This window comes from Hemitrygon akajei, chromosome 28 (genome assembly GCF_048418815.1).
Source record: "Hemitrygon akajei chromosome 28, sHemAka1.3, whole genome shotgun sequence".
Taxonomy (NCBI): Eukaryota; Metazoa; Chordata; class Chondrichthyes; order Myliobatiformes; family Dasyatidae; genus Hemitrygon; species Hemitrygon akajei.
The window spans coordinates 32,291,430-32,304,149 of record NC_133151.1 but is presented as its reverse complement, the minus strand read 5'-3'; the positions used below and the strand labels follow the sequence as shown (position 1 = coordinate 32,304,149).

At 44.6% G+C, this 12,720-nt stretch overlaps 2 protein-coding genes and 1 pseudogene across 2 annotated transcripts; all 3 read right to left on the bottom strand.

The window, feature by feature from the left end:
* The window catches only part of LOC140717854 (uncharacterized), a 966,201-nt pseudogene that overhangs the window by 87,690 nt on the left and 865,791 nt on the right, over nt 1–12,720 (bottom strand).
* Nucleotides 2,816–3,649, bottom strand: LOC140717798 (histone H2AX-like). The gene has a single exon (XM_073031522.1). It carries the CDS (start codon nt 3,462–3,464, stop codon nt 3,081–3,083), a length of 384 nt encoding a protein of 127 aa, XP_072887623.1. The 5' UTR covers nt 3,465–3,649; the 3' UTR covers nt 2,816–3,080.
* Nucleotides 4,391–4,765, bottom strand: LOC140717803 (histone H2B 1/2-like). The gene has a single exon (XM_073031526.1). The coding sequence runs from the start codon at nt 4,763–4,765 to the stop codon at nt 4,391–4,393; it is 375 nt and encodes a 124-aa protein (XP_072887627.1).

Genomic DNA, 12,720 nt, shown 5'->3' with positions numbered 1-12,720 from the left:
CACCACTGGTGTAGATGGGGCCGTGCAGTTCGCTACGCCTTCTGAAGTCAACAACCAATTCCTTCATCTTGCTGACGTTGAGGGATAGGTTATTGTCTTCACACCATGCCACCAGGTTCTTAATTTCCTCTCTGTACTCAGACTCATAATTACGCAAGATACGGCCTACAACTCGGCTTTGAAATATAAATCTGAGACTGTGGGTCTGGACTCATTCTATCAATACCTGGGACCGATGTACCCCAAGATGACAGATTTTGCCTCAAAGATCCTTTGCATGTTCGGGAAAAAATATCTCTGTGAGCAGGCATTCTCCATAATGAATATTAACAAATCCAAACTGCACTCGCAGCTGACACCCAGACATCTAAACAACATTATCAAAATCACAACTGCCCAGAAACTGGTCCCAGATGTTGACAGGCTGGTAAAAGCAAAGAGATGTCAGGTGTCTGGAAGCAGCAGGTGTAACATGAGTGACACTGTTCCATGCGCTGCGACATGTAAGCAGAATGCATTATGAAATATTGAGTGTCGTAATATTCTGATTCATTCATTTTCTGATTATGCTATTATTGTAAATATGATCACTTCAATAAAAAAATAGAGGCTAACTGTGTTCATTGTCTGAGTATGATTGCTGGAAGCAGGCTAAAAAAAAATAGGTGCAGTTGTGTAGCCTACATTTACAATTTGCTTCGTTAGGTCTACATTTGTGTCTGTTAATGTTCGATTTCAAATGGTTTATTAATGGAAAATGTGTCTTCCAAAACAATCTTAGCCAAAATAGCATCGTTTTTACTCTCTCTCATCACAACTTTCTTGCAGCCTACGACTGCAAGTTAATACCAATCATAAAAATAATGCGTACTAGCCAATCTTCTTCATCAGAAACGAAATTCGTAAGGTGAAACACTTTGTAGTTACAGCAGAGACTGAGACACCTGAGAGCAGACTGGAAAATCGAAGGCAACGGGATTTTCGGGAAAATCGGGATCACGCATGCGCGCACAACTGATCCGGTCGGCATGAGATCGCATTTTGCCCAATCCGGACCGTGACCTTAAATGAGTTTGACACTCCTGGGCTAGGTAGTTCTAAGGAAGGGACATGTTCGGCACAGCTTTAAGGGCCGAAGGGCCTGTATTGTGCTGTAGGTTTTCTATGTTTCTATGAGTTACTCCTTTGCTCCAAATAGGAGGAAAAATAAGTAAATACAAAATAAATAATAGATACAAAAACCTGCAGATTCTGTACACTGAAGCAAAAGTAGGAACCAGAAATCCCCAGACCTGGTAGTTCATCAACCTTCCCAGCAAAACGTTTTAAACTGTAACAAAACAGGAGTCATTGCAAACTTTCAGAAGTGGTGAAGAGCAGTGAGGATTCTGCAAAGGGGTAGATACAGGTGACGTGATCGGACACAGTTCTGGCAGCTGGGAGATTGTGGGGGAGGGAGGGTGTGAACTTGTACATTTAAAATATGTAATACAGAACATTTTCTAAATATTCAGAGAGAACATGGCCGGGCAGATCGAATGAGGAATGCGACCGGGGGTATCTGATGAAGGGTCTTCGGTCTGATACGTTAACTCTGTTTCTCTGACCGCCGGCGCAGTGTCTCTGTTTTTTTTACTGGAAAGTCAGCGTTCCCGTCCTCACAATTGTTCTGTTTCAGAATATCATCATTTAATTTTTGGGAAATTGAACAGGAATTTGAAGAGATTATGTGTCAGTTCTAAAGCGTGTTATGTGTTAACGTTACAAACTGACATTCAATATTGAAGGTGTGCTTCTGAAAGTTTATCCGAGCGTTGTGGTTCTGTTCTGTTGGAAACTGGCGGGTGCAGTAAAGTGAAGGCGGAGCTGGACGATGAGAGGCCGCTCTTGGCGCTGTCCGTTACTCTGACTCTGTCTCCTCCCCTCCCCGCCTTTGTCTCTCTGCGCGTTTCTCGGGCAGGTCGGGGCGTTGTGTATAAAAGGAGACAGCAGCAGTTGGTTTGTCACTGAGCAGCGACCTGAGTGAAGCAGCATCATGTCCGGCAGAGGGAAAGGAGGCAAAGGACTGGGCAAAGGCGGAGCCAAGCGGCACCGTAAAGTGCTCCGTGATAACATCCAGGGCATCACCAAACCGGCCATCCGCCGTCTGGCTCGCCGTGGCGGCGTCAAGCGGATCTCGGGTCTGATCTACGAGGAGACCCGCGGGGTGCTGAAGGTTTTCCTGGAGAATGTGATCCGGGATGCGGTCACCTACACTGAACACGCCAAGCGCAAGACGGTCACTGCCATGGATGTGGTGTACGCTCTGAAACGCCAGGGCCGCACTCTCTATGGCTTCGGCGGCTGAAAAACTCCCACTTCCTCCCGAGCACAAAACAAAGGCTCTTCTAAGAGCCACCCACCGCCTCACAGAGGGAGCAGTTACCTGGAGCAGGATCAGGTGAAGATTTAATATTTATTTAATTAATGTTTTTGCTGAAGCTCAAAGTTATCGTAATTCTCGGGATGAGGAGATTGTCTCACAGATGTTGATGAACTACACTTGTTTTCATTATGTAGTGTCAGGGTAAATCTGACCCCTACCCTCTCGCTGCAGTTCTCCCGCAAAGTTGGGTTTACCTTGGATCTTGACATTACGATTCAGCTTGTTTTGGAAAGTAATACAGGACATTTAATTTCACTCTCGTTCCTCAAAAAAAAAATCTCAATTAGTTCGAAATTGGCGTGTAAGTAATGGAAAGTAGAGATAATGACTTCCGATCGCCTGTAAAGCTCATCGTTCACCCATTACCCCCAATCCGGCGTAACTGCTCTGGAATGGCGGGCGGATAGAAGCCAATCATAGGCCTGGTTAATATACTTGACATCTGACGGGACAGTACAACAGTCAGTGCAGGACTCAGCTCCATGTCAGGCAGCGCTCCGACTACTGACTGCCGCACACCAGTAAGGAATTTCATTGTAACCTACAGTAAGGGACTGAAACTGAGACCTTTCCTCCGCGCTCTTACTGGATAGCGGGACATTGTGAGTGGCTCTGAAAAGAGCCTTTGGGTCACTGGGTTCAGTGTCTTGTCAGTTTACTTACTGGCAGCACCGGTTTTCTTGTGCAACAGTACGGCCTGGATGTTGGGTAACACACCGCCCTGAGCGATAGTCACCCCTCCCAGCAGCTTGTTCAGCTCCTCGTCGTTGCGGACGGCCAGCTGCAGGTGTCGGGGGATGATGCGGGTCTTCTTATTGTCCCGGGCCGCGTTACCGGCCAATTCGAGGATTTCGGCCGTCAGATACTCGAGCACAGCAGCCAGATAGACCGGGGCTCCGGCACCCACCCGCTCAGCATAGTTGCCCTTTCTCAAGAGCCTATGAACCCGGCCAACCGGGAACTGCAGTCCAGCCCGAGAAGAGCGAGATTTGGCCTTGGACCGAGCTTTGCCAGAGCCGCTTTTTCCACGTCCAGACATTTCCAGTCACAGCAACTGTTCAAACCGAAATAAAGGAACTTTCACCCCGCCCGAATTCGCCCTTTTTATACCTTCCTTGAGAATGCAATCCTATGTTTGTGATTGGTGTGATCCTGCTTATTCTCATTGGTGAAGAGAAACGTCTCAATCGAAAGTCTTAATCACCAATCAGCAGTCCGTAAAAGCAGAAGCGCGGAGTGTAACCGTCTCCTCCCCAAAGTGCACTGAAATTTCGAAAAATGCCCGCCAAAAAATAAATCTATTGTTCACATTTAATCAGAAATCACATAATTGCAGATCTGTTTGACGACTGAGTGTTCACATTTCCCCGTTACTCAATCCGAGCGCATTTATTGCAAGTGTGATTGATATTGAAATGTCTGGGAACTCGATTTTCTAATTTCTTTCAACCTGTAACGGAACCGAATAAAACTGACCCTCAGCTTCTGCCCGCGGTCGGTCATTGTGTAAACGTTATCAGATTATGGACAAACGGCTCCTCAAACTGTAGCCAGCCTCTAGTCTGCAATTTAAAAAAGTTGTTCTATGAAAGAACCATTAACTCCTTCAGGCCTCGCATTGAAATGAGATTCCTAGAAGTTACCCAACTGTAACTAATAAATTCCTGAACCCACAGCTAAAAGAGCAACGGCAGCAATCCTCCGCTCGACATGGATACCGGCAGGGACGGACTGATGGGGATGGGGATGTTCCAATCCCGTGTCAGAGCAGTGGGAGGAATATAAAGCACCGGGATTATACGGCGAGAAGGAACCGGATATTCCAACTGCACTTTAGTTCTTTTAAGTCACCAGACATAAAATTATGTGCAACTTATTGTCTAAATGTCAGTACAACTCTCTCGCTGAAATTGTGAGTGGCTCTTAAAAGAGCCGTTGTGTTTTCGATCATCTCACTGCGGAGCTTTACTTGGAGCTGGTGTACTTGGTCACCGCCTTTGTTCCTTCTGACACGGCGTGTTTGGCCAGTTCCCCGGGCAGCAGCAGACGCACGGCGGTCTGGATCTCCCGGGAAGTGATGGTTGACCGCTTGTTGTATTGGGCCAAGCGGGAAGCCTCGCCCCCGATTCGCTCGAAGATATCGTTGACGAAGGAGTTCATGATGCTCATGGCCTTGGAGGAGATGCCGGTGTCGGGGTGAACCTGCTTCATCACTTTGTAGATGTAGATGGAGTAACTCTCCTTCCTCAGCCTCTTGCGTTTCTTCCCTGCCTTACCCGCTGGTTTGGGTAAAGCTTTCTTGGCGCCCTTCTTCGGAGCGGATTTCGCTGCCTCAGGCATTTCGTCCGTCCGTTTCAGACCCAGAAATAAGCAGAACTGGCCGGGAGCCCAAACTAAATAGGCAGCCCCCTGAACAGTATGCTAATGAGGGATGGAAATGCTTAGGATTCCCAATGGCTATTTGAAGAAACGATGCATGCAGTCAAATCATTTGATTGGCTATCTGAAGGAACAGCACAACCAATCAGAACTCTTTCCACTGCCCATTGTCGTTTTGGGTAACACCGTGGACTGGGAACTGGAGCTGATCTGGTGAGTTGCCGCTGCCGGTTAATTGGCAGGAGGGATATCTAAAATACACAATGGGCCATAAAGTACAGGCGCAGTATTCGACCTATGGTGTCTGCTAGAAAAGCAGATGGAATGAGAAAAGCACACACTTGATAATATGAAACATTTACGTAATGAAACATGGCAGCAGGAGATCGAAAGTCCATTTGTCATCATGAGAGACCCATTTCTGAGTGAGGGTGAAAGTCGTTTATTGTCATATGCAACTGGCTTGCAGCAGATTCAGAGACACACAGTATTGGAGACACAACATTCACACAATGAAAACATACTCTACAGAATTATAAAGAGGCAACAAAATTTCAACAAGAGCCCATTGCAGTGTAAAGTGGTCAAAGTGGTGCTACTGAGGTGGTGATGAGGGTTGCGGAGGTTTGTTAAACAACAGATTGTCTCTACCCGTCTGAATCTGGTACAGTGTGAGTGTGTGGTGTTCATTCTGTATCTGTCAGTCTCTGGGACTGTGAGTGAGTTGGACCTCATACTGTATCTTCCAATCTCTCATGCAGTGTAAATGGATAAAATTCTTCCAGATTCATTCTTACAGTTGAACTCTTTGATTAAATCAAGTTTGCTTCTTAAATAAAATCATACAATGTGATGAGGCCACGCTTAGCTTGGAAGAACAACATTTTCTGTCTGGGTAGCTTCCAAACTGATAGCATGAACATCAAATTCTTGAATGTCTGGTAATGCCCCCCCTCACCAATTCCCCTCCCCTTTTTCTTCTCTCGCCTTGCCCACCCATCACCTCCCCCGTGTGCTCTTCCCCCCTTTTCTTTCTTCCATGGCCTTATCTCTCTTTCACCAATCAACTTCCCAGCTCTTCATTCCTCCCTTTCAGCATTCACCGATCACCTTGTTTTCTCTCTCCCTTATCCCCACCTTTGAACTCTACTCCTTGTCTATTTGTCTCCAGTCTTGCCGAATGTTTTTGGACCGAAATATTGACTGTATTTTTCTTTTTGTCCTACAGATGCTGCCTGGCCTGCTGAGTTCCTTCAGCATTTTGTCTGTGTTGCTTGGATTTCCAGCATCTACAGATTTTCTCTTGTTTGTGACACAATGCTGTATATTGGCATCTCAGGGATGATGTATCTGGTTACATTGAACTACTCTGAATGGACATTGCAGCAGAGCATCCAGAGCAACAAGACCAGACAATTGAATCCAACTCTGGGCTTGTGATAAATATGTAACTTTCCTCGAGTCTCTGTGTGGGAGGGTTTGAATGGGGTGTATTGTGTAGCAACATTCGGGCTGATGGAATTGAGAATGATTTTGACTGTAGATATGTAACCAGTGTGTCCACAGTGATCAATGATGGGGCCTCTGTATGATCAGATTAAAATACACACGGGCTGATCAGATTGCTGATAACATGAATGTTGGTGCAGTTGTGGGTGGTGAACATACAGACAGAACTGGATGCAGACCAGTTGGAAACCTGGATGGTGAAATGGGTACAGAGTTTAATCTGGACAAGTGTGAGGAGTTTTATTGGTCCAATGTTGGAGGAAACTCCACAGTAAATGGCAACACCCTTAGGAGCACTGATACACTGAGGGATCTTGATGTGTTCGTCCATATCATCCTGCAAGTGACATTGAAAGGAAATAAACTGCTATAAGGATCACAGAGGGGGAGCAGTGAGAGGACTGGGGTGTCTGTGTAGATTAATGTAATGGGTGGAAACGTGCAGAATTAACAACCACCAACATTGAGTTGTGTTTCTCTTTAAAAGGCTGGACAGAAGTTATGTAATTACGTGATTTTTTAAAAACCGTGCTTTGTTTCTGTGTTTGGAGGACAATAAATGAGTTGTTATAGTTGTCCTTAAACATAAAATGCCTCATGCTATTTTATTTGTAAAAATTCACAATAACATACTGGGTACCAGTAGCATACACACCACAAAAATACCGCAGTGTCAGTCTGCAACGAGAAAGCCCGATCACATTCTCTTCAGGTTCAATGGCATTGCTGACTCTGAGTTTACTACCGTCAAATGCCAACAAATATGTGTTCTTAGTAGGTCTGTGGGAGATACCCAGGAAGTGAAGCTGTACTAATGGAGAGAGACAAACTGAGCCAAGTCACAGTTTGATGAAGGGCAGAGAGGAAAAAAGAGAATCTGATGTTGTGTCCTTATGCCTGAACTATTCCCAGTTAGAAGTGTTGATCCTCCAAATTGTGTTCAGCCTCACTGCAGTGTGACATCAGATGTCAACATAAAAACTAAAATAATCTCAGCTGAAATATTGTCTTTCATCTGTTGGTGTTCTTTACAAACATTTTACAGGATAGAAAAGGCAAAGAATTTCTGTTTCAGAATCTCAAACACAACAGTGTGTCAGGTCTGATGTGTTTGCCAGTTCCCCAGCATTTGAAGGCTACCAATCATTGAATGTGAAGGAGGAGATGGTTGAGAAGACAGCACACCAGTCTGAACAAGGAGAAACCCAATACATGGACATGTCCTTGATCTGACCTGATAAATGGCCACAGAGTTGATACCGCTGAGCTGACATTCACCACCTCTCATCTTGCAAGGGATTCACCAGGCCACTGAACTTGCAGATACACCAGCCAGTTCACAGGGGGAGAGGCCATTCACATGCTCTGTGTGTGGGACGGGATTCATTCAGCCACCTGAGCTCTTACAACATCAGCCAGGTCACACTGGTGAGCAGATAGACTTGGCTCAGTTGTCTCTGTCTCTCAGTATAGCTTCACATCTGTTCCGAGAATGGGAAGAGATTCATTCAGTTCACCCACTTTGTGAGGCTCCAGTGAGTTTATAATACATAGAGGACCCACTTCGGTCTTGTGTCAGCAAATAAATTTACTCAGTCATCCCACCTGCTGAAACACTGGCAACTTCACATCAGGGAGGAAGTTGAAATAAGCTCTATGTGAACATTTGAACCATCATGGTGGCTGAATCTAGTTGGAAGTTCATGTGAGGCTGTTAATGTCAGATTCTGCAGATATTGTGACTGATCACTGGTCACTGAGTATTGGAGGGTTCGTTCTGCTGATGTTAGTCCTAAAATACCCTGGTATTAATATTGTGGATCTGTGACAAATTAATCAGCTCTATTTCAAATCCTGTGTCTCAGGTGCTTCCTGCCTGTCACACAGCTAATGTACAGTAGAGAGGCCACTCAGTCCATCTGGTACCTGCTCATGTTCCTATTCTACACTAGAGCTTTCAACTGCATCCCTGCTGTTCATCTCTCACTCACCCTATAATATTCAGGTTGCAACTGCTCAGCCTGTGACTGAAGAGGTTTACTTTGAATTAAATCCATAACTTTCTGGAAACTGCAGAAGATGAATTCACTAGGGTTTTGTCCCAAATAGTCTTCACTCCTCACAGCTCTGGACCAAGGATGAAGTCTTGTATGGTTAAAATCTTTCTAGAACATAGAAACATAGAAAACCTACAGCATAATACAGGCCCTTCGGCCCACAAGGTTGTGCTGAATATGTCCCTACCCTAGAAATTACTAGGCTTACCCACAGCCTTTTATTTTTCTAAGTTCCATGTACCTATCCAAAAGTCTCTTAAAAGACCCTATCATATCTTCCTTCTCCACCGTTGCCAGCAGCACATTCCACACACTCACCAATCTCTGAGTAAAATACTTACCCTTGACATCTCCTCTGTACCTACTCCACAGCACCTTATACCTGTGTCCTATTGTGGCAACCATTTCAGCCCTGGGAAAAAGCCTCTGACTATCCACATGATCAATGCCTTTGAACATCTTATACACCTCTGTCATGTCACCTCTCATCCTCTGTCACTCCTAGGAGAAAAGGCTGAGCTCACTCAACCTATCCTCATAAGACATGCTCCCCAAACCAGGAAACATCTTTCTCAATCTCCTCTGCACCCTTTCTATGGCTTCCAGATCCTTCCTGTAGTGAGGCGACCAAGCACAGCAGAGCACTCCAAGTGGGGTCTGACCAGGGTCCTCTCTATCTGCAATATTACCTCTCGGCTTCTAAATTCAATTCCACTGTTGATGAAGGCCAATACACCATACGCCTTCTTAACTACTGAGTCAACCTGCAAAACTGCTTTGAGCATCCTATGGACTCAGACTTCAAGATCCCTCTGATCTTACACACTGCCAAGAGCCATACCGTTAATACTTTATTCTGCCATCATATTTGAGCTACCAAAATGAATCATTTCACACTTATCTGGATTGAGCTCCATCTGCCACTTCTCAGCCTAGTTTTGCATCCTATCATTGTCCTGCTGTAACCTCAGACAGTCTCCCATACCATCCACAACACCTCCAACCTTAGTGTTATCAGCAAACTCACTAACCCATCCCTGCACTTCTTCATCCAGGTCATTTATAAAAATCTCAAAAAGTAAGGGTCCCAGAACAGATCCCTGAGGGACTGCACTGGTGACCATCTTCCATGCAGAACACAACCCATCTACAACCACTCTTTGCTTTCTGTGGGCAAGTCAGTTCTCGATCCACAAAGCAATTTCCCCTTGGATCGCATGCCTCCTTACTTTGTCAATAAGCCTTGCATGGGGTACCTTATCAAATGTCTTGCTGAAATCCACATACACTATATCTACTGTTCTTCTTTCATCAATACGCTTGGTCACATCCTCAAAAAATTCAATCAGACTCATAAGTCACATCCTGCCCTTGACAAAGCCATGCTGACTACTCCTCATCATATTATACCTCTCCAAATGTTCATAAATCCTGCCTCTCATTATCTTCTCTATCAACTTACCAACCACTGAGTTAAGACTCACTGGTGTATAATTTCCTGGTCTATGTCTACTCCCTTTCTTGAATAAGTGAACAACATTCGCAACACTCCAGTCATCTGGACCCTCTCCCATCCCTATTGATGATGCAAAGATCATCCAGAGGCTGAACAATCTCCTCCCACACCTCCCACAGTAGCCTGGGGTACATCTTGTCTGGGCCCTGCGATTCATCCAACTTGATGCTTTCCAAAAGCTCGGTGCATCCTCTTTCTTAATGTCTACATGCTCAAGCTTTTCAGACTGCTGCAAGTCATCACTACAATCGCTAAGATCCTCTTCCATAGTGAATACTATAGTATTCATTAAGTACCTCTGCTATTTCCTTCGGTTCCATACACACTTTTCCCATTTCACGTCTTATCCTCCTGCTCTTCACATACTTGTAGAATGCCTTGGGTTTTTCTTTAATCCTGCCCGCCAAGGCCTTCTCATGGCCCCTTCTGGTTCTAATTTCCTTCTTAAGCTCCTTCCTGTTAGCGTTATAATCTTCTAGATCTCTAAGACAACCTAGCTCTCTGAACCTTTTGTAATGTTTTCTTTTCTTCTTGACCAGATTTATTGCAGCCTTTGTACACCAGAGTTCCTGCACACTACCATAACTTCCGTGTCTCATTGGAACGTAACTATTGCAGAACTTCACTCAAGTATTCCCTGAACATTTGCCACACTTCCGTACTTTTCCTTGAGAACATTTGTTTCCAATTTCCTGCCTGATAGCCACATAATTCCCCTTATTCCAATTAAATGCTTTTCTAACTTGTCTGCTCCTATATCTCTCCAATGATATTGTAAAGGAGATAGCATTATAATCACTATCTCCAAAATGCTCTCCTACTGAGAGATCTGAGAGTTCATTTCCCAATACCAAATCAAGTGCAGCCTCTCCTCTTGTAGGCTTAACTACATATTGTGTCAAGAAGCCTTCCTGAACACAGCTAACAAACTCCACCTCATCTAAAACCCTTGCTCTAGGGAGATGCTAATCTATATTTGGCAAATTAAAATTTCCCATTATGACAACTCTGTTATTATTACACCTTTCCAGGATCTGTTTCCCTATCTGCTCCTCAATATCGCTGGTAATATTGGCTCTGCCCTGCTTTATTCACTGTTTTGGTTGATTTTCACTGATTTTGAAGGGCCGTGCCTCACGCAGCTGGGCTGTTGCAATGCAACGCTCTCCTCTAAAGTATGAGTACAATGGTGGGTAAATATTTGATGGAGCAAAAATAAGTGAGGTCAGCACAATGAGGGCTTGGCAGCTCTAGACGTGCTGGAGGCTCGGTTGATGGGGAGTAGAAGCAGGGAACCAGATCAGGAGGCTGAGGCTACAAATGAAAGTTCAGCAACATCTGGAAACTGATTGACTGAAAAAAAGAGGTTTATGCTTGCAAAATGCTGGAGGGACTCAGTGGAATAAATGGAGAGGAATAAATAGTGAATATTATGGGCCAAAACACTTCATACTATCTAGACTGTTTATTTCTCTGCTTAGATGCTGCCCAACCTGCTGAGTTCCTGCAGTACTTTGTGTGTTACTTTGCAGTTTATTCTCAGCATCTGCTGAACCTCGAGTATCATATCTGCATTTCTAAGTGAGTGGGACTTTGACAATTGTCATACAGAATGCCTGTTGACATTGAGTAATGAAGAGGAGAAAATCTGCAGTTATTGAAATCCAAGGAGAACACACAAAATGCTAGAGAAACTCTGCAGGCCAGGCAGCATCTGTGGATAAAAGTACAGTTGACATTTTGGGCCAAGATTCTTCAGCAGGACTGGAGAAAAAACAATGAGGAGTAAATTTTAAGGGTGGGGGAGCGGAGAGAGAAACACAAAGTGATAGGTGGAACTGGGAGAGGGAGAGATGAAGTAAAGTGCTGGGAAGTTGATTGGTGAAAGAGCTACAGGGCTGGAGAAGGTGAAGTCTGATAGGAGAGAACAGATGGCCATGGAAGTTAGAAAAGGGGGGAGAGGAACACCCGAGGGAGGTGATGGGCAGGCAACGAGAGGGAAAAGGGAGGGAGGGAATGATGAGGGAGGGAGGGAATGACCAGAAGATCAAGAAATCGATGTTCATGCCATCAGATTGGAGGCTGCCCAGACAGAATACCAGGTATTGTTCCTCTTACCTGAGTGTGGCCTCATCGCGACAGTATAGCAGGCGATGGATTGACATTTCCATTGATTATATTGTTTGTGGAAGCTTGCTGTGTTGAAGGAGATGCTGAGTTTTCTGCATAAAAACATTGACTGCTATTGGAACATGTGGCGTTGAACCAGCACTTGTCCCCTCAAACTAATCCAGTATATTAACAACAGCACGTCACCTCCCTTTTCCAAAATATAATTCAACCACTCTAATACCATATATCCCATATGTTTACACAAATGGGACATCAGTGATATTGGTCTATAACTAGAAGGATCCAACAGGGGTTTCCCAGGAATTAGAATAGACATTACAATTGCAATTTTCCATGAGGAGGGAAGATGGCCTGAACGCCAATTATGATTCAAAAATGTAATATTATCTCAAGAGAGCTGTGGCCATACGTTTAAACATGCAATAACATGTATCATCCTTTCCTGGAGCCGTTTGACCTGTACTATTAATAGCTTTCTTAAATTCACACAAAGAAAACTCTACATCACTATCATTGCTACAGCTGGTTTCCAACACATCAGGGTACTCTCTTAAAAGCTTATCCCTACATTGTTTGAAGAAGGGTCTCGGCCCAAAACATCGACAGCGCTTCTCCTGATCAATGCTGCCTGGCCTGCTGTGTTCTACCAGCATTTTTTGGGTGTTGTTGTTTGAATTTCCAGCATCTGCAGATTTCCTCGT